Source organism: Ischnura elegans, chromosome X (assembly GCF_921293095.1).
Source record: "Ischnura elegans chromosome X, ioIscEleg1.1, whole genome shotgun sequence".
Classification (NCBI taxonomy): domain Eukaryota; kingdom Metazoa; phylum Arthropoda; class Insecta; order Odonata; family Coenagrionidae; genus Ischnura; species Ischnura elegans.
This window is the reverse complement of record NC_060259.1, coordinates 85837394-85862324: the sequence shown is the minus strand read 5'-3', so window position 1 is coordinate 85862324 and position 24931 is coordinate 85837394. Positions and strand designations below refer to the sequence as shown.

General features: G+C 38.5%; 1 protein-coding gene and 1 long non-coding RNA gene across 16 annotated transcripts; both read left to right on the top strand.

The window, feature by feature from the left end:
- Positions 1-4219: 4219 nt before the first annotated feature.
- On the top strand, positions 4220-15830 carry LOC124170703. The gene is made up of 2 exons (XM_046549609.1): positions 4220-4243; positions 15186-15830. The coding sequence occupies exon 2, from the start codon at positions 15189-15191 to the stop codon at positions 15516-15518; it is 330 nt and encodes a 109-aa protein (XP_046405565.1). The 5' UTR covers positions 4220-4243; positions 15186-15188; the 3' UTR covers positions 15519-15830.
- Positions 6871-12281, top strand: LOC124170705. Of its 15 annotated transcripts, none has more exons than XR_006867554.1 (8): positions 6871-7437; positions 7845-7903; positions 8003-8111; positions 8351-8568; positions 8836-9036; positions 9788-10217; positions 10472-10668; positions 10806-12281. It is a non-coding gene; the product is annotated as an uncharacterized LOC124170705 (long non-coding RNA). The 15 variants fall into 15 exon arrangements; XR_006867553.1 differs by having other exon boundaries at positions 7840-7903; XR_006867555.1 differs by having other exon boundaries at positions 7840-7903; positions 7984-8111.
- Positions 15831-24931: the final 9101 nt, after the last annotated feature.

The window sequence follows — 24931 nt, the reverse complement described above, 5'->3', positions numbered from 1 at the left end:
AACCTCAGCGGTGAGCTAGTCCAATTATTTCCCAAAATTTTACATTTATGAAATAACAAATTCAATTTTTTTATATCACGCACCAGTCTTTTAAAGGTTCCGAGTTCAACCATAGGTCGTTGCTGATAATTTATTGCGAGAGCGACCATGCCCAAGTAACATTGAACGTTGGGCCTCCGTTGGGGAACCGTAGTCACGGTTGGCTCATTGTGGGTGGATATGCCTACCAAATTCCGCTGTTGGCCCAACGCAGATATTGTTTGTCGGCCCAACGAAACGATTAATGCTGTTTGCCCAACGGAAATCCCAAACGATGGCCCTACGAAATGGATTATCATTGGGCCACCGTTGGGACATCATACCATTATAGTACGATTGCATACGTTGCAGGATACGGTTCACATGGTTCCCTAGCAACCTAACAACCAAAACTTGTTTGGTTGTTTAGGATTGCTTTTATATGTTAATCATTCACTATGTCTTTGTGATAGCAGTTAAATAAAATAAGTCGAGTGCTTCAAACAAAAATAAGTCATTGACCTCATTTGGTAAGTCTTATAAAACTGGCATTCCTAAAATCATGTTACCTTAAACAGATAGTTTCGTGGAATTTTAAACTTTTCATCATTAATTTAGATAGATCGATATGTATATTTTTTTCAGATTGTGGCATATCCAGTATCAGTGGAAGTTTTAATGAAAACAGTGTTTCAATGGACAAAGTGAGTGATTTAGACCTCTCTGAAGAGAATGAGATTGAATTTGTATGAGTAAACCTAAATAACATCTGCACAGTTATTATTTTATGGAAAATACATTTTTCCAGGTTAAATCATATTCCATATTGCGATTCCTGTATCTTTCATTGCGTAGTGATTGCCAAAGTCGTATTCAATTATCAGTCCATCATTCTAGGCTATCGTTGGTTTCATTGATTTTAGTTTCTTTTAGCATGTGAGCTCACATCCTCGAGGACGTTAACCCTATACAGAACCCATGCCCTGAAAGACCTCTATGGTATATCGCCTTGTCTGGCCAGTCAGGTGAACTTTGCAGAGCTTGAGTGTCCTTTTTGATGTACACCAATGATAGACATCTACATTTGGTTCATGGGAAATCATTAGGTTTGCTGTATACCAGATATAGGCATCTACATTTGGATTGAATTAGGTATAATGCTAACTTTGTACTCTCAGTAGGGATGTAAATCTTATGTAGCTTTTTATAGAAGTTTGCGCAAGTGTTTTAAGCATGTTGATATGATATTTATAATAAATATTTCCATCAGAAAATTTCTTATTAATAACATTTTGTAACTGATAGTTGTAAGAAATTTTCTTATAGAAAAATTTTATAAGAAATTTTCTTATAAGAACATTATTGGACATATTTCTTATAAGAAATATGTCCAATTTCTGATAAGAAATTATCTTATAAGAATTTTCCAATAGGGGGGGGGCTTTAGGCGCAAGTAATACTTAGGAGTGTGGGAGTATTCATGCATACCCGCCAGGGAAAGCAGGAGTTGCGGGGTCGTCCTCCAGGAAAGTTTTAAGAATAATGGTTCAAAATGGCGAGTTTTATGGCTTTCTGGGGGATATTTGATTAATCCTAACACTATGCTATAAGTAATATAGCATTGTGTTAGGATTAATTAATTTATAACTGATTCAATTAAGTAATGGACTAAACATAATAATTTCGTTACCGAAGACCAGAGAATAGGAATTGTGAAGGCAATTGAATCAAATAACTCAGGGGTGTACATCTTGCAGTGCGACAAGGAGGATTTCTTTGAATTACCTCTTAGAAGTGGTACCATTAGTATATTTGTAGTAAAAAAATTAGTACCTGGATGCAAATTGCAGTCCACCCAGATTTTATCTACATCTATCTCTATGTTTTCTTGCCCTACAAAGAAGATGGACAGTTTTTGTGTGTGCCATATTGTAATATGGAAAGGTGCTGTTGAAATTTTCCTAATTTTGTCCTAATAAAAATTGTCCTAATTTGTGAAAATAAAAGTTGGGGACCTTCTGAACTGATATTGATTTTTTGTTTTCCACTTTTAACCACTGTAACCTTACTTTGTCCAATAGCATTGATTGTTTATGTATTTAATTTCATTTTCATTTATAGGGAGTTAAAGGTAAAGATTCTATTTACCGGTATCGTATCAAGTGAGAAGGTAAATTAATTTAACTTTAATTCTATAAAAATGAGAAATGCCAGTAAAATATAGCTTTTGTTGGGAAACGGATGGCAGAATGTAAAAGGGCCAACGGTATATCGTTGGAGATTTGTTGGCCTTGGGTTGGGAATACGAAGGCCTGACTGTAATGCTCTGTTGGCCCATCGTTGGGGAATCGTTGGTTGGGATACGGTTGGCGAGGTGGCCAAATCATACCATGGGCCAACCGCTGTGTCCCACCATCTGCCAACAGAGGGCCAACCAAAAATGTTACTTGGGTGCTAGATAACTGTAGCCCTTTTTATATGATACATAAAAAATGAAAGTTTGTCTGTGCCTGTTAGACCATTATACAAATATAATTTGTATCCGATCGAGCTAAAATAACATAGAAAAATAGTTATAAGGATTTTTAATTGCATTGCATTTGTATTATTTGAGACCTACCCTCCATGATGTTATAAATAGAGACCAAGAGAAGAAAAATAACTCGGTGTTCGTCTAGAAAGATAACAAATACGTATTTCTATGGTAATCAAACCATTTCATTCCGAACGGGGTGCGATGAACAAAACTTATTAATCTTGTGATGAAGGGAAATGAAAAACAGCAGTTCAAGCTCAACGGCCAAATTATGCACAGAAAGAACAAGCCAAAAGTTTTGTTTTACTAATTATCGTCCTGCTGAAAAACATAGGGCTTCTCAGCTAGTAATATTGAAACTTGAATCCCAAACCATAACATCAAGTATCATACCAAGTAAAACAACCAGTGAAGTTACAAATTACTTTTCAAGAGTTTAATTCTACATCCGATACAGCAAGACATCGTTTAAAAAATATTAAATTACATTGCGAATACGTACTCGTTGTGTCATACGACAGACCGCAGGTGGCACAAATTACTTACAAAATTGAAATCTACGCTTCTACCAAATTCTGCCATCTTGGAATAAGGTCGACTAAATACTATGAACGGGAAAGCAGTTTCATCTTCGGTAAATGTAGTTATTATGGATACGCAGCTGTAAAGTTCGTATTTTGTACCTATATACAACTACTAATATTAGTGAGACTTCGATTCCCTTCACTGTTATCACAACTGAAATATATGCACAAGAAAAAACTTATCCAAAAGCCATCACAGCATTCGTTGTACCTACAGCCGCCTTCAACAAATGGGTATTTATAACAACCAGTTTGGAATTTTCTTTCTTCGTAGCCTTTATCCTGACTTAAAACCAGGCACAAAACATAATCCATCGTCGTAAACCTTCGTGCTCACAGGGAAGTAAACCGGATTTCACAACGACCGACGGCACGGGATTTACTTCAAGTCACTTCTCCTGAAACATTGCAGACTTTTCTGTTATAATATCACCAATTTTTTGGCACTAATTCGTACTGTCAAAAATAAACCTTATCACTGAAAACACAGACAAAAACAACTCACGTCCGCGGTTCTCCCATGCTCGCCATGTTAAATTTTCCTATGGAACTTCTGCAGACCAACCAGTATAATGTTTATGGTTTTACTTATGCCGTAATTTTCTGATCTCAGTCGATTTATCAAATTAATGAAAGAAAGTGACTGACTAACAAAATTGTAACTCGCTCTCCCGCCGAATGCCTGTTTTGGCGGGAAAAGTATATCTCGCGCCAACAAGAAGTTTTGGCGGGATATCCAACATTTCATCCGTCACAATGCATTCAATCGCTATTAGGTGACGATAAATTCTGGAATCAATCAGGAAATATTTATCTCCTATTTTATTTTCGGGTTTCGGTCCTACCAAGTATGAAAGGAGGTCATGGTCCTACCGGTCCTAACCAAAGAAGTTCATGCAGTCGCAGCAGGATAAGGATTCGGACGGCTTTTTAACTACTTCTGCCAATGTAACTTCAGGTTAAAGGTATAAAGTTTCCCTGGGCCATCTATTGAGCTAACAAAAAAAAGCAATAATAATATCTTCATTGGTGCGATACAATATAAATTGAAATTAGTGCAAGGCTTCGCCGATAGGTTTCTTCTTCTTACGGACGTCGTGCGAAGGTATGTGCTTTTCTCGTTACAATATTTCATATTTTTTTAAGGTAATTCATGTCTAATATTTAAAGGGTAGTGTAAATGAGGAACTTCATCGTGTTGTAATAATTAAAATTAAGTACTCAGTGCTTTTAAATCGGTTCATTTAGTTTTACTTTCATCTAGAGCTATGCTCAATTGTGGTTGCCATTTTGGAATGATTAGAAACTGACTCGTGTGACTATAAATAATGTGATCAACTAATGAACCAAACGTTTGATTTTGTGTATGCTGACAGCTTTCCCTTGGTAGTCTAGCTGAAACGCTTACCACCAGTCAGAAATAACATATTTATTTATATTCAAATCAGTTGAAATATACGAGAGAATTGTGTTCGCATGTAGCTATATCCAGTTACCAAGATTCTTGGGCATATGTCATGCGTCTCCGTTTGGACGATAAGCTATAGGAATAATAATTTCTCGTTGTTGTCAAGCTATTTTAATCTATTTGCTTTGCTACTCATATTGAGCGAATCGAGGTCCGAGCAAGAATAAACGCTTTGCGGACAAGAAATGTAAACTGAATGTTGCAAAGATAAATTCACTTTTTAGAAGCCTCTTTATCACAGGTAAAGAGGTACTAAATGTAAACAGAGTGACACCGTGAATGTAATCGTGACAGCAGTCTACATGTCCAAATTGGTGTTGAAAATTAGGATGTAGGGATTTTATCTGAACTACGCCAAGTCCAAGTAGTAGCGTTCCTACGTTTCCTTGCCATTTTATAAAATATATAAAGGATTGAGAACCAAGAATTTCAGCATTGTCATCGCTACAATATCATTTAATGCAAAATAGTACAACATTGGGTTCTTCTTGGGCAGGATCGTGAAGGAATGTGTCTGTTTCCCCATTGCAGTATTTAAGTAGCATGGGATTGTAATTTATTTGTTGTATTTATAGGTTTCAGTAATGTAGGAAATACTTCATGTACAGACTGTCCCACAGGTCGTTTGTCATTTTTGACCTCTAACTTTAGAAACTTCGCATCGAGCAATGTTCATGAAAATTGGCATAATTATGGGGAAAGTTCCTAAGTTTTGTCTAGTGTAAGCAAAAGTATACAAGTTTGACCTTTTGACCTCACAATGTGGGTCCAAACGAAAGATTTGATTTTGCCTTATGGGGTTTCAATGTTAAAAAATCGAGAGAGAAACAAGTCTGAATTTCATTGACCAAGATGTAAATTCTTAGGTTTTTGGACACGAGAGAACTGAAAGTACCACTTTTATTTACGAAAATTCAACCGCTGACCCAGTAAGGTCACAGTCAAGGTCATAAGGGTGGCAAAAGAATAGCATACCATCACAGGTGTCGATCCATGGGTTTTAAAGGGCGCCTAAGTCAATGGTATTGTCCTAATACCGGAATTAATTTACTAATTGACCTCCAAGGTTAATAGGGAGGTCAAAGGTCATAGAGGTAAACGTCGAGCCATCGTGACAACCAACGTGTCAAACCATAGGTTTTAAAGGGTGCCAAAGTCCGTTTCGCAGTGCAGAGATTCGTATGGTTGATTTTTTAACCTCCGAAGGTCATAATGGGGGTCAAAGGTCATAGGTATAGTTAACCGTCGGGCAATAATGACAACCAACATGTGTAAACATATGTTTTAAAGGGTGCCCAAGTCGGTTTTGCAGTTCATGGATCTGTATTGTTCATTTTTTGACCTCCGAAGGTCATACTGGGGTTAAAGGTCATTGTTTTAAACGTCGCCATGACAACCAACGTGTGGAACCATAGGTTTCAAAGGGTGCCCAAGTCTGTTTTGCAGTTCATAGATCCATATTGTCGTGGTTTTAGCTCCGAGAGTCATAATGAGGGTCAAAGGTCATAGAGTTAACCGTCACCATGACTAACAGCGTGTGGAACCATTGGTTTTAATGGGCGCTCAAGTCAGTTTTGAAGTTCATGGATTTGTATTGTTGATTTTTTGACCTCCGAAGGTTATAATGGGGGTCAAAGGTCATAGAGGTATATTTTGAAATATCAGGGAAACTAATGTCCCCTGAAACCTGGACTGTTGGCAATTTGTCTACGCAGGCGAATGCCTGGCCATGACTCATGCTATCTCTACTGGGACTTCCCTCGCTGCCTTCACTTCTATTCTTGAGTCCAAGGAAACTTGAAACATTCCTTGTCTAAAAGTAAATAAAATAATCCCTTTTAAAAAGAGGATTCTAATGGAAACAATAATCGCATTACAGTCTTGCATAAAAATGCAAATTTATTGGTATTTACGCGTACGATCATTTTTAAAAATAAAGATCGCGGAAAACATCAATGAAGTGTAATACTCATGCACGGATAAGCCGCAACACGGATTGACCGCAGCCGAACAATCGCTTTAATTTGAATTAGTGCTTGATATGCCCATTACTTTCTTCTCATGCATGACTGAGGAGCCCGCGAAGATGTGTTTTCTCTACTTGCAACATTATTTAGACTCTGGGTTTCAACTTCTGCATGTCATTATCAAAGCCAAGGCACTTTGTTAATTTGGTAGTTGAAACTCAGGGTTGGAATAATAAATTTTTGTGTAACATCACAAAGCGAGTTATTTAGCACTGTAGATATTTCCCAGCCAGCACACTCGCCGACGTTTATGTAAACGTCCAAGACAACGAAGCGGCAACAGTTTATCCTTTGACGTTGCGCCGTGGATGATATCAACATGACGGCAACGCGTTGCCGTGAAGTTGCTCAGTTTGGAAGGCTGCTTCATATCCTATTTTATGTGAATGCATTCGCTCTAATTAACGATCTGCTAGAAATAAAAGGTTTCACGACTTACGCAATTAACTTTGCATAATGTGTTTTATGGGATAAGTGGTATTTATTCGACTATTTTGTGGATTTATAAATTAATATGTCTCCAAGTCACTCGGTGGCGATGGAAAAAGATTAAGATAATATAATAAGCGTCTCTCAAGGTTGACGATTCTCTGGATATTTATTATCGGCGAAGTGAAATTACTAAAATACCATTGATAATTAAAGGCTGTACCATTACGATTTCCTCCTTCGCATGAAATTTTACGCTCGATCATATCGTCTGCTCACGACAGCGAGGCCATGCGAAACCATCGTGCGCGCAATGCGAAATGCACTTTGGGAAGAACCCGTTATCCGCCGTTGCCGGTAGCCATAGTAACTTTGGTACATAGCTTTGTTGATATGTGAATTCATGCTTTGTGTTCGTCGTGATGCTTTTCTCCTTTTTGAATGGTCGAGGGACGGTTTTCGTTCACCAAACCTTTAGTGAATAGATTTTTTCAAGAACTTTAATTTTACTTAAATTGTTCATTTACTTCATCCGTCAAACTTAACGTGGTTTCAGCTTCTCCATTTTCACTTTTCATTTCATTTCACCTTCATATCCGATTATCATGTCCACCCGTCGTACTCTGACCTTATTGTATTCCTAATTTTCACTGACGTGAATTTTCGTTTGTAATTTTCACTAACTTAAGTTTTCGCGAGTGATTTTAACTCTTGTTAAATCGTGTTCTTAGTGAGAAAAAGTGTTCAGTGGTTACAAGTTTTTTGGGCTTTGGCTAGGGCAGTGCAAGTTAGAAGCCTCTTCGAGGGTTCAACCACCGTATTCCGCCAGGATTCGTGAAAGGTAAGTCTAGACTCTGTTTACCGTCGTTCATTATGAAATTCATTAACAGTACACTTAAGTTTTCATTACCATTGAGTTAGTTCTGTTGTGTTTCTATAGTATGGATCGATGTATGTCTGGTGGGTGCTCATACTTCGAGTTTGTGGGTGCACGATGGAACGCTTAAGTTTTTCATTCAATGGAGTGCAACGTTCAGTACTGCACGTTGGTGAGAACTCACCCCCTACCAAACACTCTTGAAATATTGAGTTGAGCAGTAAAATTTAGCATAATCGCAGAGATATTTCCTCAATTACTGGAGTGTGCAATCATTTAATGCATCACTATTAACTAGTCTTCATATACAATAATTAACTTTACTTTCAATGGAATTTTATGATCTCATGTTTTTAAGTAACTGAAGAGTGAACGCCTCATAGTCATGATTTTTTTTCCTCTTTTTTTCAGGATGCCTTGGCAAGTGTTAATATTTCTTCCACATAAAAAAATTTACTGGCCTCACAGTGCAGGCTTTTGCATAGTCATGGGTAAAATTGGATGGAGATAAGATTATTGAATATTACCCTAGGCTATAACTGGTCTTCAGTGTCACAGGTCATAAAATGGCTCTCGACTCAGTGAGGAATGGGGTATCTTGGGCGTGAAGTTCTGCATGCCTCCATTTGGTGAGTTTGAAACAATATTTGTGAGCATTTGTTTTGATTAAAGGGATGGTTAACATGTTTGACATGCAAGGGCAGGGTGCCTTTTAAATTTATTCAAAGGGGTTGTTTCATGGTGTGTGTGTGTGAGAGAGCACTGACTTGGTTGTACATGTTAAACTAGTTCTCTAAGCCAAGTATTAAATATTTTTATTTTAGTTAATTTTGACATTGACTTCATGCTTTGAAATGTGTGGCTAATGGTGGCATTTTATAATAATCATCTTCCAGAGACTGTAGTGGCAGCTGTCGCTATTGAACAGAGATGGCTACTTGTGAAGACGGAGAACAGACATGGAGGCATTTTAGTCACTGAAATCAAAAAATACTGGGAAAGGAAAAGGACAAAAAAGAATTGAAAGTATCCTGATGTAAGTAATTCTTCATCTATGGAGACTGATGATGACAGAATACTGAAACCACCATCACCTGGTAAATGTTTGCATATAAGAATAGGGTAGTTTCCTTCATCAAAGAAAACGAAAGGCATTGATTGCGATTCGTTACCCACCATTAGTGTATTCATAATTTACAAATTATTTGGTTTTTGAAATACCGGTTTAGACGAATGGCAAGGGTCAAATTTTATCCTCATTTGAAAAAGGCCAGATTGGCGCCCATGCGATTCCACTCCGCATGACGTCACAGGGACCTAGTTTCTACACGTGAGGATAGGAGTTATACATCGTCTGAGGTTACCAATGCATGCATGAGGCACAGAGCTCAGGGAAACATGTCTTAATAATCACTTATTAAAACTGGCTAAGTTCGGAAAGTTTTCTTCGTTTGATAAGGTATTAATAAACCTTTTTTAAGCCATGCGCTACCATGCAGCAAGGTACTCAGCTATCCGCTAGCATCCTGCGACGTATCAGCGCTAAGCCTCGCCTCAAGGTCACCTCACCGGGCAGGAGGGGGAACCAGAAATACGACGTACGGAGATATTTCCCGACATTCATACTTAAGCGTCTCGTTTTCGCGCGCTTGAAATTTTTCACTTTTCATTTAATCGCGAAAAATAGATGTTGTCATTTAAAAATCTAAAAGCGTGAAATACGTACTCCAGGAGTAATAATCTTTCGATTAAAGCAATAAAAAAATAATAGGAAACCACCCTATTTGCTTTTTTGAGTGCTTTATCATGTGCAAATGTAAGTGTAAAGCTTATCTATTCTGTTTTCAGTTGCATGAGTGCCTCCTAAGAAGGAAAGGTTGCACTTAAAGATTCCTCAAACAATGTTGGAGTGAAGGAGCCTTAAACTTTTCTATAGAATTGGAGTGTTATTTCTGAAGAATCAGTGAAGTCCAATTGTTAGCACTTGGTGCACCCAATGAGGTCAGAGGTATCGGGGAAGATTTCTCAGGATTTGCACCAGGTAAGGTCCTCCATTTCTCCTTCCAATGTTTCCGCAAGCAACTCACCAATCGTCTCCAGGGATTCTGGAATCCAAGGTTGGATTCCTAAATCGTTTGGTTCTTGAATCCCTGAAGACGATGGGTAAGTTGCTTGTCGAAACGTTTGAATGAGATCTGGAGGACCTTATCCAGTGCAAATCATGAGAAATCTTCACTGCTATTGTTTGCTGGGAAAGAACCTGAAAGAAGAGTATTTGGTTGGTATTTCATTTACATTGTCAACTGTTTGACTTCATAGCCTCCTAAGTGTTAATATGCTCATGGTACTTTGTATAGATTATCACTTTGAGTCTTAAACTTAAGTTATGGTACCATCATCACCTCCTTGTTGATATTTAATTTTATGATAACTCTGGGATGTACTTAGAAATTAAAAATGCTGTGCCACTATGTTCAATGGTTCTCAGCAATTACCATAGATAATTAATTATCTGGTCATCTCATTTTTCAGATTTTATTTCATGAGGGAAAGATCTTCGAACATCATGTTTAAGAGCAGTCAGAACAATCAAATGAGGACTGGGCTTAACAAAAGTCAAAAACAAGTGTTCTACCCTAACATAGAATGAGTTAGCTGTGTCTTTCTGTTTGAAGGGACACTCAGAAAACAAGAAGTGCATTTTAGCTCCATTATAAATGTCTCATTTGGTAAGTATTTTTTAATCATTGGTGCTTTCGATTTACTCTTCCCTTATCTTGGAATACAGTTGAATGAAAAGAGCTTTTCAGCATGTTCATATTTCATATTCAGCATAATATCTAATCCAATTATGATTACCTTGCAGGGAGTGTAAAAGCCAAAATAAGCCTGATTTGATACTATCAGTGTGAAAAGAAGCATCAGGGAATGATCCCAGGCCTCAAAATACAGAGCAGAGAAAGGGAATAAGAAACGAGAAAGTGTTCTGAAAGGCAACTCAAAGGGGATCTCGAAGAAACATGATTCTTCCAATTTGCCTATCTCAGAACCTGTCAGTGTGGAAAGGCAGTTTTGTTTGTAGTCTCATAACATGATTGTGGGATAAGGTGAGGTCAGCGACTGATCACTGTTACGACAGACACAGCTATGTCATTAATGCTCCTTGATTTTTGCCTGACAAGGGAGAAGGAATGTTTCTTCACCTTCTTAAATGCCCTATTTTTTATGATTTTTCAAAATGCCAAATGCTGCTAGGAATAGGTCCAAGTTTGGTTGAATAGCCTTTCGTATAGCTGAAATAAATTAATTTTACTTCATTTCTTTCCTGTGAACCTAGCTCAAATGCTATAGAATGCCCTACCCTTAAACAGCTCCATGGAGTGGTGAAGCTTACGTCTTATTCCATATATGGAGGCATAAAATGCTGCAGGAACGCTAGGGTGTGTTAGCTTGTGGTGATCAGCTTCCTTATTGTCATAGAACACAGCAATTTAATAATAGGGCATTCATAATAGGGCATCGTGCTTGCTATGGCAGTGAACAACTGAATGTGTACATTGTATGAAGAAAACTTCTTTAAAAATAACATTTCCTAATTACCACATGCTAATGTTCCCTGTCACCACAACCTTGAATGTGTATGTCCTTGTATGAAATGGCTGTGTTCCATGGTAATTAAGTAGTTGACCACTAAAATGAGAGGCCACATTAAATAGTGCACACTGGTGTTGCTATTGCATTTCATGCCTCCGTGTTCGGAATAAGACTTCAATATGTTATGTCAAATATAACTTTACAAAACATTCCCCTGCCTGTTAGGATCTGCTGCAACAGAAAATTTGAAAGTAAATTAAATCTAGACTCCAAAAAATTGAATGCAAGTTTCTGTTAAGACCTCAACCCTTACTATGTAATTAATGATGTAAAACTATAATTTGTTTATTCTCCTATTTTGATATTGGAGTCATGTGTGAGATTGATATTTTTCGTACTGTTCCTCGTGGGGGATCTATTGTGCTTGAGGCTTTAACATAAATATTGCTGTAATTCTATAATTTCCACTTGAAAATGATCATGCTATCTTTTGGTTAGCATTATATTTTGTTTTGTATTGATGGAGACCTATTTCTTTCCATTTTCGGTTATGAACTACCCTGTAGCTCATTGTTTTTTCCAACTGTCATTTCCCCAGGTGGGGCTGCTCTGATTACAAAATCAGTTGCTCTGTGGTGTGTTAGGTGCTTTTGATATCATTGCTGTTGTGACCTCTTAATACCGTTTGCTTGAATATCTAATGGATTTTAATGTTTGCAGCGAAAATAAAAGTTTATTTTCAAAATTCTGTCAATGATTGATTTCTCTATTAAACCCAGACCTATCAATTATTATTTGAATTTATTGGAATACCCCGCCATGGTAGCAGTATCAACGTGGTATCAAAAAATCCCGCTAGATGGCGCCACAGTCGCGATGCTGCCCAGTTAGTTCTCGAAAGTGCCGGTAGGTGTCCCTTGTGTCTGTGACGTCACCGAAAAGAAACTGTTGCTTTATCGTTGGCGACATTTAACGGCATTTTTGCCCCTTCGTTGCTGCCTCGTTGCCGTCATGTTTATAGCAACGTATTCAGCCGTTTCTTTATCGTTGATGGAAAGTTGCCGTAATTTAAGGGGCAACGTCCTGTTCTGTGCTGGCTGGGTTGGCTCCATCAAGTTAAGACTGAAAGCTTGATATCAAATTTATCAAATGAAATCACATATCACAATTATTTCCATGGAATATAAGCATGATGTGAATAATTCAAACTGGATAAGCCATTTGGCTTTAAACATTTGCAATTCGCACCTACTGAAAGAATTGCAGCTAGAAACTCATTAAAATTCAACATCAGGAGGTGGTAATTCATATCAGGGTGAAATGCATTACTGTTAACCTTTCTCAGAGATGTTATTAGCTATCGTATATAGCGTATTTACCAAGAATGTTTTGTTATTATTGGCTTACAGCACGAAGTTGTGATTTCATATCTGATCAATGCCACCATAATACCAAATTATTCATCGAAAGCACATCTTTAGTGACATGAAGTATTATGTGATGCATCAAATATGTTACTCTCCTAAGCCTATAAATGAGCATATAAGCATGGTAATGGATTTTCAACCTTCAGTCTATTATCACTTATAAAAACTGTCATAGTATACTTGACCAAGGGATCACATCGTCCATACCCTTCATATTTTGGCAAGGCTAATTTTCCATGGTGATGAGATTAATAAAATTTCATATGATGAATCATTTGGAGGGTAAAAGTTACCTCTCGCTCCCACATCATGAACTAGTGCAAACAATAGTTCTGTATTTACTCTATAAATGGCTTTACTCTAATCAATTTATGTAACAACGTGTGATTTACCTTATTTATTTTCAGCTTAATGTTGTAAGAGAATGCTTCACACCCTTATTGTTTCTTCTTTCTTGATATGCATGTATTAATGTTCATTTAGTATTCGCTGTTTTAATGTGAGTGATAATAGCATCAGCCATATATATTTCCATAATGTTACACATTGATGATAAATAGTGCTTGGCCTGTATATATAAGTAATTATGAGTAGCCACTTATTAATAGGTCATATAATTGCAGTTTTTACATTACAATTGAAAATACCAATATTAATGGATAATATAAACACAGTATGTATAATTTCATTTTGAATCAAGTCTTTTAATTCTTACACTCGCCAAATTAGTTGACTTGCCTGCCTTGTTTGCTAAGAAGCTCCTCTTCTTTAAGATTTGGAGTCTCCCACCTCTTGTCAATACTTAATTATTATGGGAGCGTAAAACATATCTAATAATTAAAAGACTCAAAAGAGTAAAATAGTTGAATGGCTAAGTCGAAATGCAATTGACCATCATCCATCTTTTTTAACGCCCAAATGGAGCACTTATGATCAAAATGAGGAGCTATAGAATAGATACATCCTTTTATGTAATCTTATTTGACTTAAATGTTACACTTTTGCAAAGATATGCTTATTCCGTCAGAAAAGAGGTCAGCATATTTATTTCACGCTTCCTTGCTTTCACAATGGTCATTAAGATAAGTTAAGATAACATCATTTATATTCCACTCAATGCTATTGCCTTTTGCTCTTTCATTAACAATATTCCATATCGATTAAGGAACCTTATCCATTTGATACGTTAATCCTAAAAGTTGGATATCCCTCCTTTTAATTTACATTACGAAATTCATTCTTCCATGTTTTCAAAGTCCATCCCTGTCTTCCATCATATTTATACTTTGGGTTTTCGTCCATTCTTCTTTGAAATATTCGTGTTTGGATTTTACACTACATTTTCAGTGTATTTGGACAAATCCCTTGCATTATCTCAACAAAAGTAGCGAACAAAGTGGCCGCTTTATTTATTACAATTAACTGCTCCCAGTTAAGTATACGATTTTTTAAATCCTTTGAGCAATACTTTCAAGTATCAATAATGTTATTAGTTTGTTATTCTATTCCTGTTTGTTATTCTATCTCTGTTTGTTATTATCTTTCTGTTTGCTATTCTCATTTTCCCAACTATAAAGATAATTCCTTTCCATTTAATGACCATTCATTATTGTTTTCAAAATGAAAGCTGGTTGTCCCTTGTAAAATAATATTAGTCCTTCTTCCTGCGAAGCATAACTTAAACTTCATGAGAAGTGATAGGTATCTCTGTTTAAACCAATATACTGGCGTACATGACAGAAACCCAGAAATAAAATGGAAGTACGGACCCTTTACCTATTAACGACGACATCGTTGATGCAGCATGGTAAACATATCCAGAGAAAACATATCTCCAGTATCATACCTCAAAACTGAGGATGGTCGGAAAGAACTGACACGGCCAACATGGGCCACCTAACGCAGTAGTGGACACAGAATATACTTAACGGGGTGGAGCACAAAATATTTCTTGAGCTACCTCTACTTATCACTCTATAAAAAAATCAGTCATATGACATAAAGCCTTATGCAAAGTTTATGACAGTTTTATTCAAACTGATCATCCACGTATACAAGACATCATCTTTAGCTATAAAAAAGTTATGTATGTTATATATGTATCCGCCACTGATCTGACTGGGAGTATTACCTCAGACAAAGTCATCCATTTTTACTCAAATGTAACCCGTCAACATTTAAAAAAATTGAAAGCTAATGCCAAGTCGCTGCTTATTCTCTTTTAGGCAATGGAAAGACGAAGGAATTTTCGCATCAACGTACCGCTGAACCAGTCACGGGCCCAGTCCTTGGTCCGATTGGCGCTAAGAAGAATGCGCCAGCGAATCCGCGATGAGATCATCCAGGTAGCCGATGAGAACCCCATCCGGCCTGTGCACACACCTGGCCCTGGCGGGGACTCACCCCAGAGGGCGAGGGAGCCAGTCGCTGAAGAAGAGCGGGAAGCTGCACCGGTGCAGGAAAGGGAAGCGGATCAAGAGAACGGTGGCCATGAGCAGGCCGACCGACAATTAGCAGACGGTGGTGGCGGTGACGGGAATGGCCAGCCTCGTGATTAGTTTAATAGGATTTCAATTGTGACCAAGAAACTTTTTTAATTAAAATGTCTTTTTCTTTCAAAACTAAAATGATATCGAAGCTTTGTTGCGGCTTTTAAGACTGCTTGAGACTCATAATGGCACGCTATAGCCTTTTGAGTGCCGATAGAAAGAAGACATGTGCAGTTACGAATTGGTGAATAGGTATAAGATATTATTTTTGGAAATAATGCAATAAATCACTTCACTTCCAATGCCAAACTTAAACGTTTTTTGTGGAAATATCATTTAAATATCCATCTAATATGTATACCCATAATATGGTAAGCATTTCAAAATATCTGTATATAATTATTTTCATCGAAATAAAGTAATTCCGAAAGCTCTGCATAATATCAGTTGTTTCTATCGCGAAGGCACATATCATATTACTTAATAATCTCTATAGTCACAGGCTCAACTTTGTGGAAGTTCATTTTAATGAATAAAAACGAACAAACTTGGTATTAATCCACCATTTTATTTTCGTGGTAAGACTAGTTTCGACGCAGCGGCGTCATCCTCGAGTACAAAGTTACAAGCAATAAAATATCCTCATATATCACGTGGTATCTGTGGGGGAGGACGACCCCTTCCACCTACCTTCTTGCGATGAATTCCGATGGTCTGATTTCGAAGATTTTTCATTTCTGGTCTGCTTAAAGATTTGGCATACCTTATTATCCCAGGTTAATCTCGTCAGCAAAACTCTCGTCAGTAAAAAAAGATGAACCGCAGATGTTTCATTAGCAGTAACTCTAATTGAAAAATGTATCCATTTTGTTGATAATTATCGAGAGAAAGGATTCAGTCAATCCATTATAGATGTTATATGTATAGCTGAAATGTGGGGAATCCTATGTGATTTCCCGAGAAATCGACGTGTTAAGAAGAAAAAACAACTTTCTTACGAAAGCACAGATAATTACGAGGCCACGCCAGAAGAAGAATTTTCGAGAGACGTGTTCTACCCTCTGATTGACGCTGTATCTACATCCCTCAAGGAGCGATTCAGCCAGCTCAATGAACATAAAAAGAAATAGGGATTCCTATCCTATCGAAACAACCTCCCGAAAAATGATCAATTATATGAGATGTGTTGTCAGGAACTTCAGAACTATTTCACGCGTTAAGGTATTTCTGGCATTAACGGGAATGTACTGTACAATGAACTACAGCATGTCGGCACAGTTATTCACGAAGAAATAAAAACACAAGCGAAACCATTGAAGATTTTGAATTCTATCAATAAGGGTGACCACCAGGACTTATTCACATACCTGTGGATATTAATCACGATAGCGGTCACTGTTATTCAAGCAACCTGAAACTAACAAAAACCTACTAGAGGTCGTCGGTGAGAACGATTGGTTGCAATAGCAACGTTATCTATTGAGAATGAGGAAGGTATATAATTAAATTTTCAAGAATTTATCAATTCTTTCGCTAAAGTAATGCGAGAAAAATTCTATTATAATATTTAACAATTATATTCCTCTATAAAACTATTTATACTATAGTATGTTCATTTCTATTGTACTGTTTCATTTCGAAATATTTAAATATTCTGGTCGGTTTTACATTCATAATCTAAAAATATATTTATGATGAAAAAATGTTTTAAATTATATTTTGAATATCTCCCAATTGAAGGTATATCATTTAGTTAAGGGGGTGGTGATTTTGGCACGATCCCAGTTTGCCACGGGCTCCAGATCAGCTAGCGACGGGCCTGTGTATAACCACGGTAAGAATATGGTGCAAGAAGGTATATCTATAAGCTGCTCCACTTGACTATAACTGTGACATATACGCGCGACAACACATCCCCCTTCTCAAATCCTTTTTTATCTATTGTTCGACGAGGTAGTAAGCGAGAAGGGGATGAGCTGAGGGAAGTCATTAGGAATAGCCTTCCGTTATGGGAAGGGACGATGAAGCATCCGTTGAGTGAACAGCCAACAACCACGAAATGGTCAGAACGAGAGGAAAAAGGTACATAAATTCTATTGATACCATCTACGAAGATACCTTCTGACATTTTATACGACGCTAATATCTGGCTTCAAAAAATGTCCTTCTAGGGATAGAATGACGTCCAGGAAAGACATTCTTCGAGGTTTGAAACTTGTATCCCCAAGGAGAGAATAACATGCAAGAAGGTATATCTATAAGTTGCTCCACTTGACTATAAACGTGACGTATTCGGACGAATATTCCTCCCCCTTCTCACTGCTTTGTTTGCTGTTGTTCAGGGATTTACTTTGCGAGAAGAGGATAAGCGTAGGGGTGTCATTAGTAACAGCCTTCCGTTTTGGGAAGGGACGATAAGGCAGCCGCTCAGGGAACAGGCAACAGCCACGAAATGGTGTGAACGCGAAGAAAAAAGTAAACAAATTCTAATGATGCCATTTGCGAAGATACCTTCTCACATAACATACGGCACTAATATCTGATTTTCTAAATATCGGTCATAAGGCAAAAAAGACGTCGGAGAGACATCTTTTTTTTAATTTGAGACTTTTATCCTCACGGCGAGAATAAAGTGCCAGAAGGTATATCTGTAAATAGGTAAATGTGCTTCGTATCTCCTTGCTCTCCTCTGCAACATGGGGGAAATGCGTCGGACGTTAAAATGAGCATGAGTGATGTAATAAGGTAAATATAAGCGAAAATCTAAACCTTTTTGACACTCGTGGAACTTTGTGAGTAGTATCCACATCCACTCGACTGTTTGGGAAAATGAAAATCATGCGTCCTTCTGACGTAACAGAGTCGACCGTGTTGTCTGCTGAGAGAGCGTAGTCTCATGGTTACCACGACTTGCTTGAACGGTGCTTAATGGAAAGAGAATTCCTGGTGTTTGCTTCCTTCATCATTTTTGTGCTTCACCTTCATTAGATGCCATCAATCCGATCATTGGTTCGACGCAGCTCTCAATTCGGACTTCATATCTGCTGGTCTTTTCATAGGGACGTATGTGTTCCCTTTTTCATCCTTAAACTAGGGAAGGGAAACTTTTTTTTGCTATTTATCCTTCAATACTTAACTAGTTTCACTTCCAAATAACATTTTGCTGGTTTTAGCCACTTTGTGACAACACGCGCCACGCGACTCCGCTCCCGCCCAAGCCATTCTGTCTCAACGGTAGTTGCTCCTCACATGCACCATCTTTAGAACGGAATTCCAATGACTACCGAAAAAACCTCACCGTTCACCATTGCAAACATCAACCTGTGGGAAACATTAATATTAATCCCGTCTGAAGCCCATTTTGTTAGCACGATGTTTCCGATTTGCTTATCAATCCGCGCCTGATATAAATTGTTTCCTTCTACATTTGCTAGCTAATGGGCCAGCCATGGGCCATTAGCCAAATGGGCAGCAATGTCAGGCATGCCAAGCCATGGGCCAAAGGTGAAGAGTCTTTTATTTTCCCAAACTATTGGTATCCTATATCTTGTATGATATGTGGCACGATATGATGGAAGATTAACTTGTAAATGTTGTTGTAACAACGAAACTCGTCGAGTGAAAATAAATTCAGTGGAAACATTGCAATGTCTCTTTTAAAAGAATGTTTGTATCCTTTTTGTCAGCGGTTTAATCCAATTTATCTGCGGGGTAGTGTAAGCAGGTAAAACTTTTAGCCGTCTAATAAGCCTATTTTTGCTTACCTTCAAAGCTGAAAATTGTCAAATTCTCATTGCCTCGGTCACTTATTGTTCCTTATTACATCGAAAATAAGTTTTTATGTTTACAAAATATTTAGCTTTCCAAAAGTATCAAATACATGACCGTTGCGTTATTTATTAATGTATGTTTAGCTGCCTAACACCCGACCGTCTTTTTCCCGCCCCTCGAGCTATCGCGTTGCGTGAAAAGCGCGTGCTACCGCGGGTTAATACCTTAAAAATAAATTTACTGCATGAAATGAGAGGTGGGGAGCTGGTTGATTTATGCTTTTAATGGAGTGGTTATATATCCATTGTAGTCATCGGATTGTAATGAACCTTCGAAAAAGTGGTTTTACTACTCTCATATTTTTAAATAACAACTAAAAACAAAGTGCATCGTCCAGATTCATAATAATAAATGATAATTTTCTTTTAATCTAATAAATTTAGTTGAAGGCGAACTTTTAAACATCGATATCAGAGTTGTAGTACAATATTAGGTTTGACCCCATTTGGTGTACACCGCTAGTGCATGGGACTCTAATGAAAAAGGAATGGTTTTGGGTATAAATGGAATGCGGAGGCGAGCAGCAAGATGTGTTGAAATAGTAGTGTGTATGTAATTTTGATTTAAGAATGGCAAGGTCTGACCGATTGAGAGGTTAAAATTAGATTAATTACTTTGTGGAAATTTCAAGTAATTTTTTTGCCTGGTGTCAAGATATTTTAAGAGGGCCTAATTAATATGGTGGAAACGATCTCAAGGATAAGGTTAGGGAAATAGACTGCAGAACCGATAGAGTTAAGACGTCGCTTATTTCGCAAAAATTCAGAGACCATTCACTATCCCTGCGATAATTTAGCTCTCGGGTAGCTTAACTCGGAATAGGTGAGATAGGCTCTGTATGTTTAGGTAAAAACTTATTACTGTTGTCAACAAAAGTTAACGGACGCGGTGAGAATCTGAATATAATGCACAGGTAAATAGCTTATTATATTTCTAAATACTAACTACCTGTATGAGTTTCTTTGGCATTCATCTGCGCTAGTTTCCGTTTTCATATCTCTACATAGTGGTTTTATTCGCATGTTCGTGTCCTAGCATTCTCTGGTCTGACCGCATCTTCCTTTCCTGTGCGCTTGGCCCGTGTCAGACGAGCGAGCGTGTTCTTGATTGCGGCTATCTTGTTAGGATGTGAGTGCTGTAGGTATGCCTACTTATTGTTAGTGTTGGATCACCCCCGGGCCACACACCCTTGTGGTGGCTTGCACAGTGCCTCGTAGATGTGGAGGGGCTATAGTGGGTTGGCCGAATAGGGATACGACGTCGTCAAACTGTCCGTCAACTTCGTGGAGCCAGGGGAAAAGCGGATGCATATTGCACACTCAGGGTTCCGAGAATTTGAGGTCGACAGTGGAGATGCGGAGAAAAATTATTTTGGTCCAGCTTTTTCTCTGGTTTTTCTCTTTTTCTTCTGGGCCTAATCTGGTTGTACTTTAGCTAACCTTGTTTTTCCCCATTATAAAACCTTAAAATGCATGTTTTGCTTTTCTAAGTCAATGTTCGCAGTTGGCCTACATTTTGGTTATTCTTTGCTACATCTATCCTGTTTTCGGGTACAATTCCATTAGAGATCGGCAAAACCACCGAATAAAAGTAACGAATGAAATCAACTGATTTTGGCGTGGAACGATGAGATATTCATGGTTAAGGGAAAACCAAGTAGCACTCTTCCACGAACGTTTATTTGCTGTCGACTAATTTCGAAGGCTCTAGCGTCATCATCAAGGCAAACAGAAGGAGCACTCACAATGTCCATCTTTATATAATATATCCTCATCTGGTCTTCCTTCCCCCGACGAAGGCAACTAGCACCTCTAATATAGAATTATAAACATTCTTACTTTTTCATAATATCTCAATCTAAATAGCATATTTTAAACTGGTCACCAAAAGAAGGTATTCTGCAAAACTGCAACTCCAAGATTACACGGCTGTCGGGCGGTGCGGCGATGTCAACTCACTATAGTCTATTCACTTTATGCCTGCGGCTGAGCTTTCGTGAGAGCCCGGACACTCTCGGATGGCTTCGCCGATAGGGGAGGGGTAGTACCAAGCAAGGCCGTAGCCAGAAAATATTTTCGGGGGGGGGGGGGGGTTAATCGAATAGTACACAAACGTAAAATTATTATTATCAGATAAATAAAATAGCGTATGCCGTTATATACACACACTTATTATAAACCATTAAAGGAAAATATAAACATATTATTATAAAATTAAATTTAGCCTTCTAGCTTTCTTTGCAGCGAACAAATTAATTAACCCCTCGGTGTCGATGTCAATTCTGCGGTGGATTGACATCAAAGGCAAACCGTTTAGTCTTTCTTGGCCTGAAGAGTTTCTTGAATATGTTTTGCGGCGTTCTAGAGAAGAGAAAGTCCTCTCAGGAGTACATGTGGAAACAGGCAGTGTTGCAAAGATCTTTAGAAGTTTGTGAATAATCGGGAATAACCCCTCATTGCATCCTCCAAGAACTTCAAAAACCCATGTAGGGACTGGGCGCTCTATTTCAGACTCTTTCTGCCATTTCATCCGCCACATGTCTGATTCAGCGTTTACGAAGACCAATTCCAAGTATTTTTTATAGAGGTCAAAGTTGCGGCGGTTATTCTGTTCTTTGCAACACACAGGTGGTATTAAAATATTGAGAGATGGTAATGTGTCTTTGTGATATTGAAATATGGACGTAAGCTGTTCAATGAAATCATCCCCCCTCACTGCGCCACTGCTTTTCACGTATATTTCCTCGTTAAAGGTAAATCTGGTTGCAGTGGCGTAGCCAGGAATTTCGTTTTGGCGGGTCCAAAACCAGGGGGGAAAATTTTTGAAAAAAGGGTACTAACACCATGCTAACAAGTTGTAAGTTGAGGGTTTTAAATTAATTTTAACACATTTCACAATCGAAAAAATATTTTGCAAATTCATTTTTCAATATGGGTGAAGCTCAGTGGCGTCTTGCCTATAAGGAATCTCGGACGCCGCCCCTCCCAAATATTTAAATAAATGAAAAAAATAAATATCCATTAATTTATCATTGTACATGTAATTAATCTAAGTTTTATTTTCAATCGCATGCATCGAGAGTGTACGAAAAACACGAAAAAAAATAGCGCGAAAGGTTCGTATTTGTAGCCGTGGGGCGCTGGCCAGAACGTCCCAATTCATCACAATGCAGATATATGGAGAGTGGTAGTGGTGGGGGCTGCTGGTGCTATGACGCGTCTAAGCCTGTGCCTTATGGCAGTCTTGGGACGCCGTCCCGACATGCGCAGAGCGACGAGTGTGTTGGCATCGCTGCGCCGGCCGGCTTGAAAAAAATTCTTGCCCGGCGCTGATTTCAACGAACGTGTAATTAATCACTTTGCTGGACAAAGGGAAAGAAGGATGGACTTCTGCTACAAGCAATATAACTAAAGGCAGGTAAGTAGAGTATTTCAGATTTTGTTAAAATGTGTGAGAAATGTTTAATTATTGATTTTAAATCATACTGTATTCAAGAAACATCGACAACAAAGCAATCGAAGGTTACATCTGCAATAACAAAGCGCGCGCATTCTAGAAGTGTTTCTTGCCTAGTGGAGGTCATTGACACTCCCCCCCCCCCCTCCTCAGGTTTTACAAGTGTCATTGCTACCTAAATCATTGCAAATATTGTATAGGTTTGACTAATAACGCATTATGAGTGCGGAAACGAAAAAGAAGTCTATTGCGGGCTTATCCGCGCGAAAAATGTAGGCGCTAAAACGCAAAGTTACGTATTTTCGTTTGTATTGGTAAAATATCGCAGCAAATATATTTTTATTCTTCAAGATCATTGATCAGTACAATCGAGAGTCCGGACTAAGCTGATCCGTATGACCGAGAGTCTACTGCATTCAGTATTTATTAACCAAGCTTAATCAGGATGACTAGGTATTTTTGTCGAAAAAAACGGAACATATGGTACCACAAAATTTAATACCTATATTCACTTAAAAAACTCACTAAATTAAGCAAAATATTAAAAATGTATGACCCCTCGGTGGAGTGCGCCCCCCAGTATTTGACTCACGAGCCGCCACTGTACGTATATCTTTAATTTCAAGTCCTTCTTAATATGTTCCACGTCCTCTATTCGTGGTCTTCCTTTTCCATTCCTGCCATCCAGTTGTACCTCGACTCCATCAGGCATTGATGTCTCATGACAACGGCGTAACTAGAGGGGGGGGGGAGAGGGGGATAGATCCTCCTCCAAAGCCTCAGAGAAATATAAAAAATATTTAAAACTCATGGACATCCAATTACTCTCGTCGGGATTGAAGGACGAAGGATTAATAAAGGCAAGTCACAGACGAAAATATATTTTATTTGAGTAATTAATTTACATGGATTGATTTCAATTTCATTTGGGTTGAACAATTGTTGCGTTCCACGTTTCTTCAGCGCATTCCATGCCTAGCCCAGGAGGCCGCGCTTTCGGCTCGTTATCCTGTTTAACGTGGGGATTCCCTTTCCGGTCCCCTGCTGTTCCGGTCAGGCCTATACCACGCACCCCGAGGTCAGAGTAGGGCCGTGACCCTCCTCTGGCCCCGTTCATTCTCACTCGCTCCACAGCTTGCTGACTGAGGTACCCATGGCCTCCTTTAATACTAGTATTAAAGAAAGTCATAGAGGAACCAATCGTGGAAGATGTCATCCATTGAGAAGTCACCTCCAGCCACCAGGCTGCGCTCGAAAGACCCATGGCCCCTATCAACCAGCGGCTGAAAGTGGTGATAGGACCCCGAGCCCTCACCGCTGCCATCGTGGGGGATAGGTAGAAGCTCCTCCTCTCCTTCGTCTCCTTTGTCCCCCAGATAGCCTCCCTCCACAACTCCCTCCATCACTGCTTCAGCCAGGACCGTCACCTCCTCCTCCGTCTCCTGGCGTCGGCAGCAGCAAAGAACGCAGGCAATTATGTCTCTTAGTTATGGCTTAAAGAAAACAAGTCCACAACTAAGCAGCTATTAAGGCCAAATGAGGAACCCGAGAAGTGGTCTCCATGGAAATCCCATTGTTGCTCAGCGCCAGAGCCTTGAACATCTCATCCATGGTAACGAATGAAGGGGATTTGAAATCAATTGTTGCCTCCGACATGATTGAGATTTTAGGGTAATCAAAGGTTAAAAAAGTTTAAAAGCGACATGATATAAAACAATAATTAATCCTTTGAATAAAAAATTATTTCGATTTCAAGTTGAAATCCCTCGTTTTTATTGATTTGTTAAATTTATTCTCATGTGAGAAATCAGAAGCTGGTTCAATTTAACTTTGAATAAAGTTATACAAATTATTATTGCTAGCGGAGGAAATTAACCATAAAAAGTGGTTTGATTACTCACATATTATATTTTTAAATAAAGCGAGGTGGAAATTGCCATTACCTCGCAAAACAAAAAGTTGTAATACCTACTAAGATATTGAAGTGCCAGTGACCCACCGACATCATTGTAGGCTTGGGACACTGCTCAATATAGGCTGCGCCCCTCCCCCGAAGAGAAATAGCGTTTGAAATTTCACTAATCTAAGGCCCCTGGCCCGGGGCAGTCGGCCTTGGTCTGCCCCATCTGCCCCTTCTACCACCCAGTGTGCGGCCCTGGTGATTTCTATGCTTAGCATCTCAACATCCCTAATCC